General features: G+C 39.7%; 2 protein-coding genes across 2 annotated transcripts in view; both read left to right on the plus strand.

The window, feature by feature from the left end:
* The window catches only part of LOC146758234 (uncharacterized), a 205,846-nt gene extending 201,678 nt beyond the window's left edge, over positions 1 to 4,168 (plus strand). Inside the window, exon 6 of the mRNA XM_085517282.1 lies at positions 4,042 to 4,168. The gene's annotated coding sequence lies outside the window, so the exon portion shown is untranslated. The remainder of the gene's footprint in view (positions 1 to 4,041) is intronic.
* The window catches only part of LOC146758235 (cytosolic carboxypeptidase 4-like), a 72,693-nt gene that overhangs the window by 29,447 nt on the left and 25,918 nt on the right, over positions 1 to 17,328 (plus strand). The window contains exons 3-4 of the mRNA XM_085517283.1: positions 8,531 to 8,661; positions 11,803 to 11,979. Coding sequence (XP_085373409.1) covers positions 8,531 to 8,661; positions 11,803 to 11,979 — 308 coding nt within the window. The remainder of the gene's footprint in view (positions 1 to 8,530; positions 8,662 to 11,802; positions 11,980 to 17,328) is intronic.

The raw sequence follows: 17,328 nt of genomic DNA on the forward strand, positions 1-17,328 counted from the left end.
TCTTCCTGGTCTAATATCTTGTGCATTACATTTATCCCCCCCATGTCTTTATTTCATATTTCCTTTTCCCTTTTGTTTTAGTGGTTTTTTTTTTTTTGTTTTGGTTTGTTTTGTTTTTTGGTGTTTGTTTTCTTTTTTCCCCTCTCCTCCCCATGTGTTCCCTTCTCTCTTTTTCCCCTCTCATTTTTCTTTCCATGCAGGGCATCGAACCAGTCTTACAGCAGCCAACTGAAGGGTTCTGTTGACAATATCAGCCTTGGGTTAGGACTAGTTCATGTCTCCCAGTCCAAAGACATTTCAGAATTCAGTACAGTTGGAAGCTGAGGCGCTCAGGGATCTTTTGCTTTGCTCTTAAACCAAGCAGACCTAAGGGTGAGAGAAAAAAAGAGGATGAATCTTCATTAAAACTTGATGTCAGACTTCGAGGTACAAGATTAAAAGCAAGGTCTTAAAATTGCAAACAGACTTAAAATATCATTCTGTTTTTAACTGAATAGGTCCGTGCTTTAGCAACTTAACCTCTTTCTCATTAACTCTCTGTGAGGTGTCCCTGCCTTCAGAGCAAGGTCTAATGCTTCTCTTAGAAGTGCATTTACTGCCTGTGTATTCAGAAGAGAAAACTCAACCTCATCTTTATGACTGTGGTGTATCAATTTGAGATGTTAAGGATCTGGCTTTTTTAGAGTAGTTCTCCCATTTGCAGTTCAGAATGACTACCTGCCTTTATACATCTTTAGAGGTGCGGCTTGCAGAGGTGCAGGAGTATTACTGATGATGTGTACTGATATTTGAAACCAACAATCATCAACAAATTCACCTGTGGTTGAGTTTTCTTTGCTCACAGCCAGTCACAGGAGAGCTGAGCGTGTTCCATCAAATCTTTGCTTCAGGGTGTGGGCTTGACTACTTTCTGTTCATTTTCCAGGGCTGCATGGCACTAGTATATCTGAAAGGCAGACAACCCAAGCGTTTCTTTCCTCAGACAGTTGTGAGTGCTGGGTGCTTTGCTGTGGATCACTGTGGCAGTGTTTTCTGGCTACGTACGTTTTTAGAACACCTTAGTTATGCTTTGAGGGTCCCATCTTCTACCAGCTCTGTGGCTTTTCCTGAGTTATTCTAGAACTACTTACAGAAACGTTACAGCCCCAGAGTCTGCTTGGAGGAGAAGGTCAAAAGTGTTTGGTCTTGATTGGTGGGAGAGATGTGTGATATTTGCACAAACTACTTCAAATTGTGGAACTGATCCTTTCTACATTAGCACTAATGGATCGTGTATCTCAAAGGTTGTGGCCGAACGTTTAATGGAGCCACTTCAGTTCTTATGTAGAACAAAGGAGCAAATAGTTTCCTTTTTTCTGTGCTCTGGTAGTCAAGCAGTACCCCAGGAGGCAGCTAACAGCTGTCCCACATGCTGACCCCCGTCAAAGAACTGTTTAAAGGTAGAAAAGGAGGTAGAGCTATAACAGAAGTTCAATCCAAAGCATCAGACTTGTGAGCAAGAGAAATACAATTTAATTACGGGTAATCTGTTTAGAGGTAGAGGTGGGGTTTCCTTTACTCTATTGGAATTCCTTGTGGCAAACATTTTCATCACTTGGTTTGAGCTGCTGGGAGTCCCATCCAGGCTGTCACGTAGTCTCACTAATGCTGCAAAGGAGAGAAGACATAAAGCACTTAAAGCAAATACAGTAGCTTGGAACTACGTTGTGAGAAATGCCTTTGGTTTGAGAAGTGAATTTCATTAAATCTTGCCAAATGTAGAAAGCCAGTCTCAGCTTTCCAGTCTCTTTATTTGCTATCAGCACTTGAGATCAGCTTAATATTTTACCTTCACCCTTGGATGCAGAGCATAACGGACAAAACCATTATCTGCGAATGTCATCGCTATTAGGAGAGGAAGAGAAGGAGGAAAGGAGCAAGGGAACAGAGCTGGTGGGGATCTCCAAAAATAAACAGCCTATAACAGTATGGTCAGAGGGAGTGAGCGAGGTTGGAAAAATCAGTGTCTCATAATTTAATTAAAGTTCTGCATCTCCTTCAGAGCTATGGCTACAGGCTGCCAGGCAGAGGGCTAATATCTAAAGGTCATTCGAATGAGCGAAGATACTAATCACTGGAGGACAAAACTGAACTCTGCCTCCCAGTTCTTGCCTTCTTGGTGAGATTTTACCTTCCTTCCATTATAAATTAGTCTGTGAATGTCATGGGGCAATTGAACTGTCATAGAGTCTCCTCTAGGAAGAACCTCCTTTTGTATCAGAATGATGGAATTGGTAAATTGCAACATGGGCAGAGTAAAGACTGAAGAGTGAGGGTACTGTGACCTATGAACATGTCAGCATGCTGTGTACAAGATGTGCTTGTGAACCAGCCCTACATTCCAGACCACAGTCCATAGCAGAATCTAATGCTGCAATGAGAAACACTGCAATGCAACAGGATCGATTAGTTTTTCTTGCCTCCTTTTCTAAGAGAACATCTAATTTCTTCTTGTGTTCAGAAAGAAAAATAATTTATATATATATTTACAAACTGGCTTTTTGTTTAGTGACTTTTAGAATGGAGTTACGCCTGCTGGAAGGAAACTGTGTATGCACACAAGTTCTTGGCAGAAATACACTTGTAAATCTCAGCTGAGCATCTGTTCTCTTGCAGGTCAGGAAAGGTGAGCCTGCAGGTAACTTTGCCTGAAGGGCTATTAAGAAACATAACAGAAACGGTCATGTTTTTACATAGAATATTTGGTAGAAGCATTCAGTGACTTCTCATGCTTTTGTTACTGGCAATATTTTTCAGCTTTCAGAATGAGCAATGTAGCAGCTGTGGGTTATGAGGAAAAAAGGGAATTCAGGTAACACTGAAACTAGAGTAAAGTCAGAATGAGTCTTGTGATGTTGCCAGAAACCCCAAGTTGGCAGCAGAGACCTTGTTTTTCTCCATTAGAAACGTATGACATTTTTAGTGGATTTTATTGTTTCTTTGTTTTCCTTTCTTAACCAGTTCTCCATTGTATCTAGTATTTTTTGAAGTATTCCAGCCTTAAGACCTTTTTTCTGCAAGCATTATTTGCAAGGCTCACTGATAACGCTGGATGCAATGCACCCCAGTTGCAATGCGAGATTCTATCTTCAGACCGCCAGATTGTGTCCCCAGGAATACATCTGTACTTATTCTGTGACTAGGAGGCTGGAACAGCAAAGCTGGATGTAACTCTGTAGCTAGAAATTTGTCCAGTACTTACAATAATTAGGCTCTGCAGTGCACACAATCACTAATGAGGGAAATTAGTCAGATTCTGCAAAATTGTACAATGATGTGCTGCTCCTTACAATCAAATATCCTGCAGATTTTTTCACTGATCACTGAGTCAGGAGCAGAATATTTTCAATCCAACTAATGAAAACACTTTCTCAGTGCAAATCTAGGATCCTTATTTAGCTTTTTATCCAGTCTTTGCAGTGAATCTAGGTAATTGTTCCACACAATGATGTAGCATGCATCAAGATCTTCTTGATGTGCTTCAGATAGCTACATTTCTCATGAGCAGAGGAGCTTAAATGAGATATCCAGCTCATCTCATTTAAGTGCATACATATTTCAGGCTGGTCGAAGAGATTCAAGCACCTGTCTTCAATTAGAATGAGTAGGAGTTGGATGTACTTATTTGCTGTGGAGGTTTTGAGAAGCCTTTGCTGTGCACGTAAGCTGGGTGAGTTTTGTAGATAGCGCAGAATTTAGAGCGTTTCCGAAGGTAATTTTGTTTGTAAGTGGTCCTGATTGTGTATGTACTTAAGTAAAGGAAAATCTGCATTTATTTTCAGGGCTGTAACTGTCTGAATTCTGGAAGGAAAGGGGATGATAAAATCTGCATGGTGGTACGCACCTCTGAAATGTACCGACTGTTGATTCATTCCAACCCAGTGTTAAAAGTCTTTGATCTGTGTTTTAATTGGCATTCCCCATCTTTGTGCCAGGTCTTGCCAGAATCAGGAACTCTTTGGAATCAACTTTTGTTTGTGATGTGTTGCTTTGTGATTTCAGCCACCGTTGTTCCTTGAGTGGAGATGATCTGAACAGGCAGTGGCTGACTCCCAGTTCTCAGCTCCATCCAACAATTTACCACACCAAAGGTCTTCTGTATTATCTGCGCAGCATCAACCGGGCCCCTGTGGTGAGTAACTCCCTTTATCTTCTATGGGTTATTGCACGCAGATGGATTATTGCAGTTGTGTCAACAGCCCTGTTTTATGGTTAGAGATGTGGAAAGCATACTATACCGCTATACTTTCATCATTGTGGGGTGTTTTTGAAAGTCTTGGGTTATCTACTGAATCTTCTAACCAACTCCAAACTTCAGAGTCTTCGTGCACCTGCAGAGTGAATACAAATTCCTTACAGCTCCTTAGTATCCTCAAAGTACTTCAGCTAAACTAGATATTGTTAGTAAGTTATTGTTATCTTTCTGGCAATGACAGGAGAAATTCTGTGAAGACATAGTCTGAATGGATCATGCAAAAGCCCAAACTGGAGCAATCTGTGCAATCAGAGAAACACAAGTTAGCTTTCAAAATGGTTGAACTTTTCTGCTGCTTCAGTGAGAAGAAAATGACTTTTTGGGGGAACTACCGGAAGTTCATGAGGGGTGATACTACTGGCATATGTCTGGGATCTGTCCCCATCTGTTCGGTCTTGATGCCCAACAGAATGAATAGTTCTGAGACCTCAGGATAAAAAAAAAACACTGATGGTTTCAAATGTTGATGAACAGAATGGAAGTGGATGGAACAGCAAGTTGGCTTCTTATAGCCCCAGTTAGGCAGGAAATGTCCTAAGATGCACTGTTCACTCTGGTCTTGATGAGAAAATCCTCAGACAAGGTGAAAATGTCTGTGAGTTTCTTTAAGTGAATATTTGTGGAAATATGCTATTTTTGGCCTAAATGACAGCCCTGACATCGAGCTCTGCACTCCAAGGAATCTACTGGAAGTTCAGCTTGTATCTGAGAGTTTATTCCATTTACATTTTCTTTGGGTTTTGAGCTACATCTGATCAGTTTTGTTTTATTGTGCTAATCGTATTGGGCCTTTTTAATTTAAATTTATCATAACCATCCCTGTCACATCCAGATGCATGAAGCTGAACATGCGCCCAGTGGAAGTTTTCATCTTGCTGAGTGAAGTAAGACTATTGATCGTATCATGTCTCTCACTCACAGGCAGTATGTCAGACGTGGTAAACTGATTTTTTCTTTGCCTTTGAAGAGTACATTGATTTTGGTTTATACATGCTCGCAAATGTCTTTTCCCAACTCCAGAAGAAGCTGGATTTCTTCTGCCCTGCACTCACTGCCAAGATGCCATGAAGGCAATTTCACTGATAGCCAAATGATTTCTGTGGAGTGAATTAGTTTAATTTATCTTGGGGATGCGCAAGCAGTTTCTTCAAAGGAAAGGAAAGCTTCTTGAAAGTGAAAAGGAAATAACTTTAAAGTTAGCGGCCTTTCAAACCAAACCCATTTTAATTGGTAACTTCAGCCATAGAAAACAGCCATCTAAGTGCTTTATTTGTTTATTTATTTTTGCTTCTCTTGTTGGTTTTGGAAACCCTAGTAAAAGAAGGGGCTGGATACGCTGTAGTATTGCAACTCTCCACTGAGGGTGGTTTCTTTTCAACTGAGAGCAGCGGGAGTATCAGAGAGCTAAGCTTGGGAGCAGCTAGGACTGAAGGGGAAAGAGATGTTGCTTTTTCCCCTTGAGCATTCGTGGTGAGGAAATGTGCAGTTTGTGAATTACAGTTGACAGTGCACTTGCAGGATGCAACAGGAAAAGTGTAGCTCTTACAGAGGGATCAAGCTGCAGCAAAGAGCAAGTTACTTTTGGAGGGGACAGGAAGATGCTGTTAGGGACCAGGAGACACAAAGCGGTGTTTGCTTTTTGAGATATTCTATCAAGGTTGGAAACAGAATCTGACTGCAAGTACATAGCTTTTTGTGAGCAAAGCATCCTAAACGTGTCTACCTCAGCAGTCTGAGATTGGGTCCTCTCACGAAGCTACTAAGGAAAAAAAAGAGTATTTGCATCCATTTTCTGTCTTGCTTTTCCTTTGTTTTAAAAGCTTCCTGATTCTGTGAGTCATGAGGGGGATTGTTTTTGAGTTTGAAAGCAGTCCTTACCTTTGTGGTGCTCAGTGCTGGCACATTACTTTAAATAGATAAAAATTTGCATGTGTGTCTTGAGTCATACCCCAGTGAACACCAGACTTGGAATTTGACTGTGTGTTGGTGTCACAGCTGTACAAGAAGGATAGAGAGAAAAAAGGGGTGGGTAGGTCTCAAGTTTACCTTGTGGTTGCCCAGGCTTAACCCAAGGAAAGTTCTTCATTGGGTGCTGCAACTATAAAATACAGTTTTGTCTTGGCTGAGTGGTGAGGCTTGAGCTACTCTGTAGAATAAAAATAGAGCAGAAGAATGCATTGTAAAAACAAAAACAAAACGATTTGTCATAAACATTGAGAATAACTGCAGTGCTCAGTAAAATTAATTAAAATGTAGGTATATATGATACACAAATGGAATGGAAACATTTCCAGTAGTGTTGACTTCTCTGCTGTGGAGGTGGGTGGCAGTCAAGGATTCATCCCATGGCATGAAATAGTGGTGTTACAGAGCCTGGCTTTTACAATGCTTTACTAATATGGAAGGCTTGTTCCAGACTTGTCACTTAAGGATTCACTCTTGAGATGCAGAATTATGGACCTCCTGCTTATCAGGCAGCACAGCTATCTGAGCAGCTGATCATCCCTGTGTGGTTTCTGATAAGTAATCTTTTAGGTAATAATATATGCATCTTGCATGTTAGTAATTCTGTAAATTGGCAGGTAATTGATACCTGGTTGAGCTGGGATCTCTGCCTCAAAATAGAACCACAGCTATAAAACCTTCTTTGATATTCATAGGAGTAAATTCTAGTTGGTACCTGTGGTTAAACTAATCTATGACTGTATTGCTGGAAGCATAGATGGAACGCTAACTGGAAAAATGCCTGTCATTAAAAGAACCAATAAATGCAGCTGTTTAGAAGGGGGCTTTATGGGATAATTCCCTGTTTTTCAGGCAGTTGCTTGAAGTGTAGGACTGCATAAGCCCCATGTGTTGGACTGGGTGATCCTTTTACAGGTCCTGTCCAACTCAGGATGTTCTGTGGCTATAGCAGTCCTGTTAACTAGGACTTGTGGGATGAATCTGCGTGTGAGTGTCTTAGCATCTCCAATCAACGTGCAGCTTGTCAGAGCAGCTGGAGGAATTTAAATGCTCAGTTCCTTAGGTAATTAAACTTCCTGACTGGCTGCAGCTAAACTGAGTTACTGTATAACTACTAAACAAGCATACTAGGGTAAAACTTGCCTTAACAGTTGGTGGAAGAAGTTGATCTATTCCATCTGTTTCTCTCCTCCTGTCTATGTTTAAATAAGAATATGTATCTTTCTTCCTCATCTTTTTAATTGATCCACAGTGCTTCCCTACCTTATGACACCTGTCCCTTTGTCTCTGATAGATGCCTCAGAAAACTATTTAAATGATATCACGATGTTCCTTTCTAATCGGCAATGAATATTGCCTTAAAACAAACCAATTTCTTCTCTTTAGAAATCCTTGTCTTTTCACTGCTGGATTTCTGAATGTTTCTGATAAAGACATGGAGAATATATGTAACAGCAGTGTCTATATTGACTTCATATTCCGGAGGGCAATGAGATTGATTATTATTTAACACTTGGGTCAATATTTTCCTCTTGGGTCATTAAATCGTGATTTTCATTTTTATCAAAGTTGATATGTGCCTATGAAGGCAATCAAAACTTACATTAAAACCTGGAATGTACCTTGTACCTAGTTTATATGATAGCTGACATGAGAGATGGATTAAATAGATACATTACGTTGTGTGGAATCAGATTATTTGTCTGACAAAGATAATGTCCCGTGCTTTATGTCCAGGAATTCATGTAAGTATCTGACCACATACAATACATTTTTACACAACTGCACAATTACATTTTCCTAAACATTGTGTAGCACAGTTTTTGTGTTTAAAGAAGCCAAGGTGATTAATTGCTGGCAAAAGGTGCAGTTTTAAAATCTCCTGAGGCTAATGCTAGAGTTGAGAAGTCAGAGGAGCCCAACAAATTGCTCCGTTGTATCATAAGTTACCATGAACTCTCAGGTTCCTCGGTTGGCATGGAATCTTGCACAGATGTCATGTTTATTTCTGCTGTGGACAGAAATGCACCGGTGTTGACACTGGATTCATGAGATCATGTCAGTTCCAATAGGTAAAACGAGGTACGACTGACTAACAAAGTTTGACACTGATTATAGGCTTGGCCCAGAGCTCTGCTCTGAGTTTGTCTGAAGAGCACTGACAAAGGTGTAATTCCTCACATACAATCCTCTAGTATTTATAGTGTCTGTTGTGAAGAACCACAAAGCTTACTTCAGTATTACAGATTTTGCCTTTCTTTCCTCCCTAAGTGTTCTGTGACTACCATGGACACTCCCAGAAAAAGAATGTGTTCCTCTATGGTTGCAGTATCAAAGAGACCTTGTGGCAAGCAGGTTGCGTGGTCGACACAGCAGTTATCACAGAAGATGTTGGCTACAGGGTAGGTCTGCTTTGTTCCTTTCTACAGTTGTTGGCATATATGTGCACCTACATCCCTCTTTAAGATGAGGTCAGATCACAAGTTCTGTTGTTGGTGCAAACTTGTCTTGCAGCAGAGGAGTAGAGATCCAGAAAAGTTTAAATGATTCCTACTATCTTCATGCACCAGATATCTGCGAGAATATTGTCTATAGGTGGATCTCTAATTCATTTCATTAAGATGCTGTTTTGTTGTCACTGCCGCTGACTAATAGAAATGTTGTATTTTTGTGTTTTATAAGTTCCAAGTATACATGTGCTTCTCTCACCCTCAACTCACGAGAAGTCCCTGTGGAAACACTTGTTTCACAAGGAAAAGCAGGAAGGGTGCTTACAGTCAGAACATCGCTTGTTGTATTTGAAATCAGTGGGCTTGAAAAGGCTGAGGATAGTTCACTGTTACACAAACAGAATTCAAATGCTGCTTTCAGCATCTGGTGCCTGTCTTGAATCTGCAATGAAGAAACCAAGAGCAAGCCTCCAAGGGTGTCCAAGAATCTGCAGTGGCCTAGATGAAAGGCTTTGTGATTGCAAAATATGGGAAGTTTCTCTCCTTCCTCCCATGAGTAATTGGGGACGATCCTGCTCTCCATGTATTTACTTCCCAAAAACATGAGCAAAATACCTCAAGAAAATTGTGATTTTTGAACAGCCTTTGCTGTAGCCCTTGATTCGTGGGAGAAAGAGGCATTGTTACTTCCTAATACTTGGCCTCAGATGACATGCGTAGCATTGACATTGGAAAACCCAACTTCAGGATTTCTCCTTTTAATCACCATTCCAGGCCCCTTTGACAGTAATCTCTGAAGGGACCTCAGTAAAGAATCCTAATTCCATTCTGACCAAATGGGAACGGAGGTTTATGGACATGGGCAGCACCCCCGTTTTTGTGCATGCTAAATCCAGCTGTATGAGAGACAGGGAGCATGGTTAAAGTAATGTGTTGTCATAAAAGAATCCTTTGAAAAGATGCGTTTTCACCCTCCCAGAAATACAATTGAAAGGTAATTAATGAGAAAAGCAGAGGGGAAAGAACTATTAGTGTGAAATCCAGTGAAAGCTGGTAAAATGAAAGGAATATTAAATTCAGATTTGATAATGCTTCTAAATGAGTCCTGACTACAGAGACATTACTGTTACCTGCCAGCGTTTTTATTTAATCAAATATAGAAGACTGATTATGCATATAATTTCAATTGTTTTAAAAACTAAACTGGATTAGAGATCTGATTATGGTACTTCATAGCATATATTTACAAAAATCTGTGTGCTGTTTCAGATAAGGACAGAATGAAAACTATCTGAACCTTCACACGCAGTTTAGCTGGATCTCATGATTGTGTTCAGGATTATAATTGTTTGGGTGACTGTGCTTTATTTTTAACCCAGCTCCAGGAAAACCTGGATGTGTTGCTCGGAATCATAATATTTTGCAGCAAATTGTACTTTGAGGGCAATTCAGAAGCAGTGGATGTTTAGTTCAGAGCAAGTAATCAATTTTAAAGATTCCTCTGTTCGGTATTCTCCCAGGAAAAGGAATGCTGTAGTTCTTAATAGCACACTGTAGATCTTGACTTAAGAGTTAGGCTCATGCTGGTCTCAGGTTTGAAATGTAATCTCTCACTTTGTTCCAGTTATCTGTTCACAAGGTTTTTTTCTGCTGATGAATGGACCTTATAGATCTTTATGTCTGTACCTTACAGAACTGGTAGGGTCCATTCATAGCTATAGATTGGATATGCTGAAAATAACATTTACTTTCTTATTACAGAGGTATGTATGATTATGATGTTTGCAGTGGATATTGCAGAACAGTTTAGGCCAAAGATTTTATCTTCTGCGTCAGTCATCCTTTAAGAGAAGACCAGCTATTAAATGTTATTTTCTCAATTTTGATGAAACCAAGCAGTCCTGTACAGAACTGTGATGTAAAGCTCAACAGAGTGGAACTAGAATTGCTTAGAATCAATCAGTTTCACTGATTGTTATTGGAAAGTGAAATTAGCTGGTTGGCTTTCACTGCCCAAACTGAATGAAATTTGAGGGTCAATGCCATTAGCAATGAGCAGAAACTCCTTCTGTATGATTCCATTCCATTCAGAAGTTTAAGAAAGCTGTCATCAAAGAAATAATGAACGTTCTTATTTTACAAGCTCTTCACTGGATGGTCTTTGGGCATGTACTGGGATGCAAGCACAAAGGTTTATATGCACATATGTGCTTTTGTATGTAAATGCCCAATTTCTACACCGAGTACACCTAGTGTTAAGGTATCTAGTATATACTTTTACAGTTAGCATGAAGAAGTGTTGCATCCACACTGATAGAAATATTTGATAGCGCTGTGTATTAGCAGTGTTTATAGGCTGCTGTTGAGAAAAATGATTTCTAGAATAAGAAAATCACTCAGAGCTAAGAGGTAATTTTACTGAATTTTCATATTTACTCTTTATTGCCGCTTTCTATACAGAGTGCATTCAATGTACCATTTGATCCCAGATGAGAATAGTTTGGTTTATTTCACAATGCAAGATAGTTAAATGCTAAGCTCTATTTTCCTATAATTATCTGTGACCTTCAGTGGGATTATGCATTCCCCTTCTTTGCTGTGTGCTGTGTTCAAACAAAATTCCTCCTATAGCTGAATCCCTTGTCAAATTGTGAGGAGGAGCTGGAAAGGAAAGAATGGAAACATTGTGCGCTGAGCTATGACTGCAGCCCTCTAGGCAGAACAGGAAAATGTAGTTAATGTTGAAGCAGCTTAAAAAATAAAGCTTCATAAGTGACTTCAGCAGTCCAAAACTATAGGATGTGCAAAGACATCATTTTGGATGGGATGTACCAAATGTACTTACAGCATTTTTGTCTGTGACTGGGGACAAAAAAACAAACAAACACAACAAAACATTAGAATATGAAGATTTCACTTGGGATGAAGATGAGTCCAGTTTGGCACTAACTGGAACTATCACAGTGACAGTTTCTACAGGTAGCTTTGGTGATACGCGCTTTAAACAGCATAGGCCTCTTGTAGATGTATTTGTGATATAAATGCATGTACATCTGTTTGATTCATTTTCTCATTGCTGATACTTTCTTATAGACTCTTCCTAAAATCCTGGACAAAGTGGCCCCTGCATTTGTCATGAACAGCTGCAGCTTCCTTGTAGAAAAGTCCCGCGAGTCAACAGCCCGGGTGGTGGTATGGCAAGAAATGGGTGTGCTGAGGAGCTACACCATGGAGAGCACGTACTGCGGCTGCAGCCATGGTCTCTACAAAGTAAGTACCTCTTCCAAAGAACTACATGGCACACTCCTTCTAATGTGTGTCTAATGAGCTTGGGAGAATAGAGAGTGCTGTTTTTATGCTGTTTGGTATTGCCAGCTTCCTTCTATAATATAAGTGTAGCCATTCTACTGAGTTTCTTCTCAGTTAAATCCTTCCACGATCCTTCACTTTTAATCTTCCATGCCAGGGAAGTAGGTTCCTTGCTACGAGGTTTCATTTGACAGTGAAATAAAAAGAAATTCCAGTCTAATGCCAAAAATATTGAGCTGAATGAAGGAGTGTTTTTGAGATGATACAGACTGTGTCTTTATAATGGTATTCACAGTAGATCTGAGGTAATTAACATGAATATTAGGAGTCGTACACTTCCTGTTGCAGTCTATCTGGGCATTTGCTTGGCTAAACTTAAGAGCCTGCACTGAGAATTCTGCACTTGGAGTTTGTTACTGACAGCCAAAGGTAGCTCATCTATGAGCTGAAGCCACAGCTTTAACTGTGAACTAAATGGAGCTAAATTTCTTACCAAATGATGTTCCAGATTCTGTGGGAAGGGCTGTACTTGTGCTGAGTGCATCAGAGACAGGAGCCTCTTGGCACTTTTTAAGTACATGGTTTGAGCTCTGGTAATTGTATTTAGCTGTACATAATTCTCCACTTGCTCAGTTGGTGAATTCTTTTTGTTCCTTTCCCAAACCTGTTGCTTTCCATGGAAGGGATTTTGTGCTCCACCTTATTTCTCCCACTAGGGAGCAATCCTTATCTATACAGCATTAATATGTGGTTAAGGATCCGAAAAGACCCTTAAGGAAAAAGCCATTGTTACAAATAACAATTAATAAGACGTTCAAATTATTCTTTGCAAGTTCTATGTTAATCCTTTTACATTCCATAGAATGTGGCCAGCAAGTACTCAGCTACTGTTTTAACAGTGCTCTACTATACTCACATCATTTCTTAGATAGAAAAGGCAGAAGAAATATCTGAAGATGGTTTAAAGAAAGAGAATATAACTGCCCTGAGCATTACACCTAGTGCTCCCTACTCTGAGAAGTGCTGATGGGGTGCAATAGGTACCACAGGTTGTGGTGGGGTTTTAAATTTCCTTCAGACAGTGGGGAGAAATTCTACCTTGACTAATGTCAGTGGCAAAACTCCTAGTGATCTCCATGGAGAATTTAACTCATTTCCTAGATAATCTGAGTAACATCTAAAAGCAGTTGGACATCAGGTTATATCAGTGTCTAATGATTTGTTCTCTACTTCCTTCAGTATTTTCAACCCAAGTTTGCATAAGTTGTGCCAGCAGATCTAAAATGTTTTATGCAACGTTCTCCCAAGTGCACCACCACTCAGTAAGCTGGTGGTCAGGCTTCTAATGGTGTTGGTAGCAGTTCTGGATCCTGATCTTTGACTTTCTTCCTTCTTGAAAATGGTGAAAATAATGGTGAATGTAGCTGCTTTGCTGACTGTAAACTGAGATACAAACTTCTTGTGCTTGAAGTTGCACATATCTGATAGGGAGTTTGCAAAGGATTTAGGAAAAAACAGAGGAAGGCTTTGTAGAGACTGTAAGAAGCTTAAATATTAAATACACAGGGCTGTCAGGTAAGCCCCCTCTCACCACAGAGCAATGTTGTAGGAGGGCTGAGGTAACCTGTCTGATAGAGAGGCCCAGAAAAGAAGTTCCTAAAGTTTTTCGATTGCACGGTGTGTGGCATATCATGTATAGAAATGTGACTTTCATTTCTAAAGCAGTTTAGTGAGTGAAAAATAAGGCATGAATTTGTTACTAGTGATATGTAAATGAGAAACAGTTGTGACCCCAGCCTCGATTAAAAGTCATTTGATTTCAAATGGGTATGGGGGGAGGGCAGAAATGAGAGCAAAAGAAAAGATGACTTGTCTCTGTTGAATCTCCCTGTCTGTGTGATCAATGGAAATGCAATAAGCCATCTACCCTTAAGGAAGAGAAACATAAAACTAAAGAAACTATTGATCTTATCTAAGGTTTTATTCAACATAAAGAAGAAGAAAAGAAGGGGAAAAAAAATCCAGACTCTCTTTGATTTTGTCTGGATTGTCCAATTGAGTCTTAGAACAGCAGTGTCTCCATTTGAAAGCTGCCTAAAACAAAGCAGTCCATTTCAACAAGGAATTCTCCTTCCTACTTCTACCAGTTTACAATCTCACAATCAAAAAGTAATCAGAAACTGCCTATCATTTCTCTCCCAGTGTGAATGCAGTCTGTATTAACTCCCTCACTGGACCTATTGCCCTCCAGGTTTGTATTACTGTCCTCCTTTTGCAGGATTTTGTTGAGCCATCTTGTCTTATTTGGTTTGCAGAATACTGAATATAAGGCTGTGCCATAGAAAGCTCTATTCAGTACAATCGGGAGCAAATATTGGCCCAAAAGAATCAAATCTGCACTGACGCATATGGATATTCTCCTAAGTTTCTTCAGTGTGATTCATTTTTAAACTGGCATAGCTCTTTGTTTTACCATATCCTATTGTACTACACTTTATTCTTCTTGATTCTTGGCTGACTAGTTAAGACGCCTGTAGTAACGTACTGCACTGGGATGTTCAGATTACTAACTGTATTCACCATCCTACGAGTTTGATGTATTTTGAGCCATGTATACATTTGCGTTCCAAAACAGATATAGTAGAAACATGGCAAATCTCAAAACTCAGCTCCGTGCTCTCTCAGTACATGTGGTGTTGGAAAGGCATTTTCCTTGACATGTTGTGCCTGGTAGAGGAGATGAAGTACTGATGTAAATAGACTTCAGCTTCTTGCTTCAAAGGGATACACGCAACAAGGAGTAACAAATGAGTTTTTAAATTATTCCAGATATTTTGACAGTACCCTTTGAAGGAGATTTTACTGGTGACGTGGATCCCTTTTTGAAGAAAGTCTTTGGGAGAGTCAAGAGAAAAAATTAATTCTGTCCAGTCTAATGCTTCTGAATGAGGGGAATTGAATGCCCCAACTTTTATTATCCGACTTGATAAGAGGGAAAAGCCATCCATTTGCAGAGATGATGGAATCAGGGAGAGCAGCACCGAGCAGAGTGGCCATACGTTCATAAGAAATTGTTGATAGTTGTTCAAAACACCTTTGAAAGGAGGATTTGGGGAATTTCAGGAACGCTCTTCCATAGAACCCATCTTCATGTTGGAAAAGTTTTTCTTCTTTTGAGTCCAACTACTCAATTCACTGAACTGGTAAAGCAAGCTAGAGGTGAGGAAAAACTGATGTTGTTTTGTTGGTTGGTTGGTTGGTTTGATTTGATTTTGCTTGCATTCTCTCCAGTCATTTACAGTAGGAGAAATTAGAGGTAAAATTGTGCCTGATGTAACGGCAGCAATTGGCAGGTGGAGCCTGGCCAGAGTAACTGTCAAAAGTCATGGCCTGTCTAACAATTAGAAGCCCCCATCTCTACAAAACTCACCCCAGATAAATTGTGAGAGTGAATGTCCCTGAAGGTTCTGTGAGCCATCTTCGTGTGAGCGAGGATGTGACATTAGTCATGTAACGTGTGTTCCACAAATCATGTGCCATCTTGCTGAAGTCTGTCTCGTTCTGTTTAGAAGGTTAATAAATTGCATTTTTTTGTTTTTCCTATGCTATACTGGCATAAAACCAAGATAACTTTCTTGTTAGATAAGAGCCAATAGTTTGTATTTCGGAGATGGAAGTACTTAAATGCTGAGGGATAAAAGGACGGAGCTGCTGATAAACGGGTAGCAGAACTGGATGAAAAGCTCTGCATCCTGGCCCCTTATACAGTAACTGCAGAGATGAGAGTCTAATAAATGGGAAGAGCTGCCATTATCCATCCCCTGTAACCTGGCTAGCATTTACTGAATTATTTTATACAAGTAATGAACCAGTGAATTGCCGTGAAAGTGAGGCAGAAATAAAGCAGTATGCCAAGATGAAAGCCTTTCCTCTTGCTACTCTTTCAGAGGTGGACTGCTCTGGTTTGACCCATTTCTGTCCAAAATAACCAAATTGTTACTAATACATCATTTGTCCCTGAAATTGCAGTTCTGTTTCTTTATAGTTATCTATAGGCAATGAAAGATTTTCTTTATCTTCCTTATTATTGCGTATCACATATTATATTTCTGTGGAATTTTTATGTATGCCTTATTCATAAGCAGTTTATTACAGTCGATAGTCAGAAATTGGGTTGTTTTGAGGGAGTTTGCAGTCGCATAACGTTGTCTTACTGGCATACAGAAGCAATGATATTCTTGTATATCATTCTTGTAATTGGATGCCTAGTGCACAAACTTGCAAATAATTTTAATTTGGACTCATGCCAGTATTCAGGCACCAACAGAAATGGTTGCAGCAATGTTCTTGCCACAGAGCGTATTTGATAAGTACTTGCAGAAGGGAAATGAAAAGAGATGGAGTTTATTCTGGGCTTTCTGATGAGCATTCCAGTAAATTGTTTACATCATCTTTGAAATCTGAGGCTTTTCCTATTTCTGGTTTCCATTGTCTCCCACGTTTTACACTTTTCCTAAGTATGAGTAAGTTTCACAAGCATCCAGAAGTTTCTATCCAAAAAATCATCTCTAAAACGTGCATCTAGTGAACCCTCTGAGGCCTGGGCACGTCATTCAAAAGCAGATGCTAAGAAATATAGAAGAATGTTTTTTTGTTTTTTTTTTTTCTAAATAGTTCTGCTTCCAGTTCTGGTCCAAAGTGATTCAAATTGGAAGCAGCTGTAATTGTAAGAGAAGTATAAGAGAAAAACAAATAGTTATCTTGTAGTAATCTAAGGAGTGAAGGATTAAATTAAGGTTTTCTGCTCATTGTGTTTTCTTTAGTTGTTGCCCATTGCAAACGTTTGCATCCTGTTTTCCGTATTTTCATGCTCCTTTTGTGCCCACCAATCCTTTTCAGTAAATTGTGATTCAGTTTTCAAGATATTCTAATGGTACCTTTTAGTCTTGATGATTTCACTTAATGCAACGATATAAAGGTTAATGGCATTTAGGAAATGAGCAAAGGCACATGGGAAAGAGCAAACCAACCAGGAGACGGTGAGCATTCATCTTCCTTGGATGGCCAGAGCAACATAATGATTAGTCTGCAAGCACAGCACCAGGGCTTGTGGCTTGCAGCCACAAACCTGTATTTTCTGGTCCTCTTAGGCTGGATTGAGTCAGATGAGCAAAGTCTTGGATGAGAACTCTCCACGGACTTGGCAGAAAAAATGAGTGTTATATCCTAACTCGGATTTTGTTGATATAAACAAAAGGAGAAATGTATATGGCCTTGAACTACAGAGAAATGAAAAATCAGCTGACTTCT

The sequence above is a fragment of the Coturnix japonica genome, chromosome 16 (assembly GCF_054131305.1).
Source record: "Coturnix japonica strain WE chromosome 16, WE-NBRP24, whole genome shotgun sequence".
In the NCBI taxonomy this organism is placed as follows: Eukaryota; Metazoa; Chordata; class Aves; order Galliformes; family Phasianidae; genus Coturnix; species Coturnix japonica.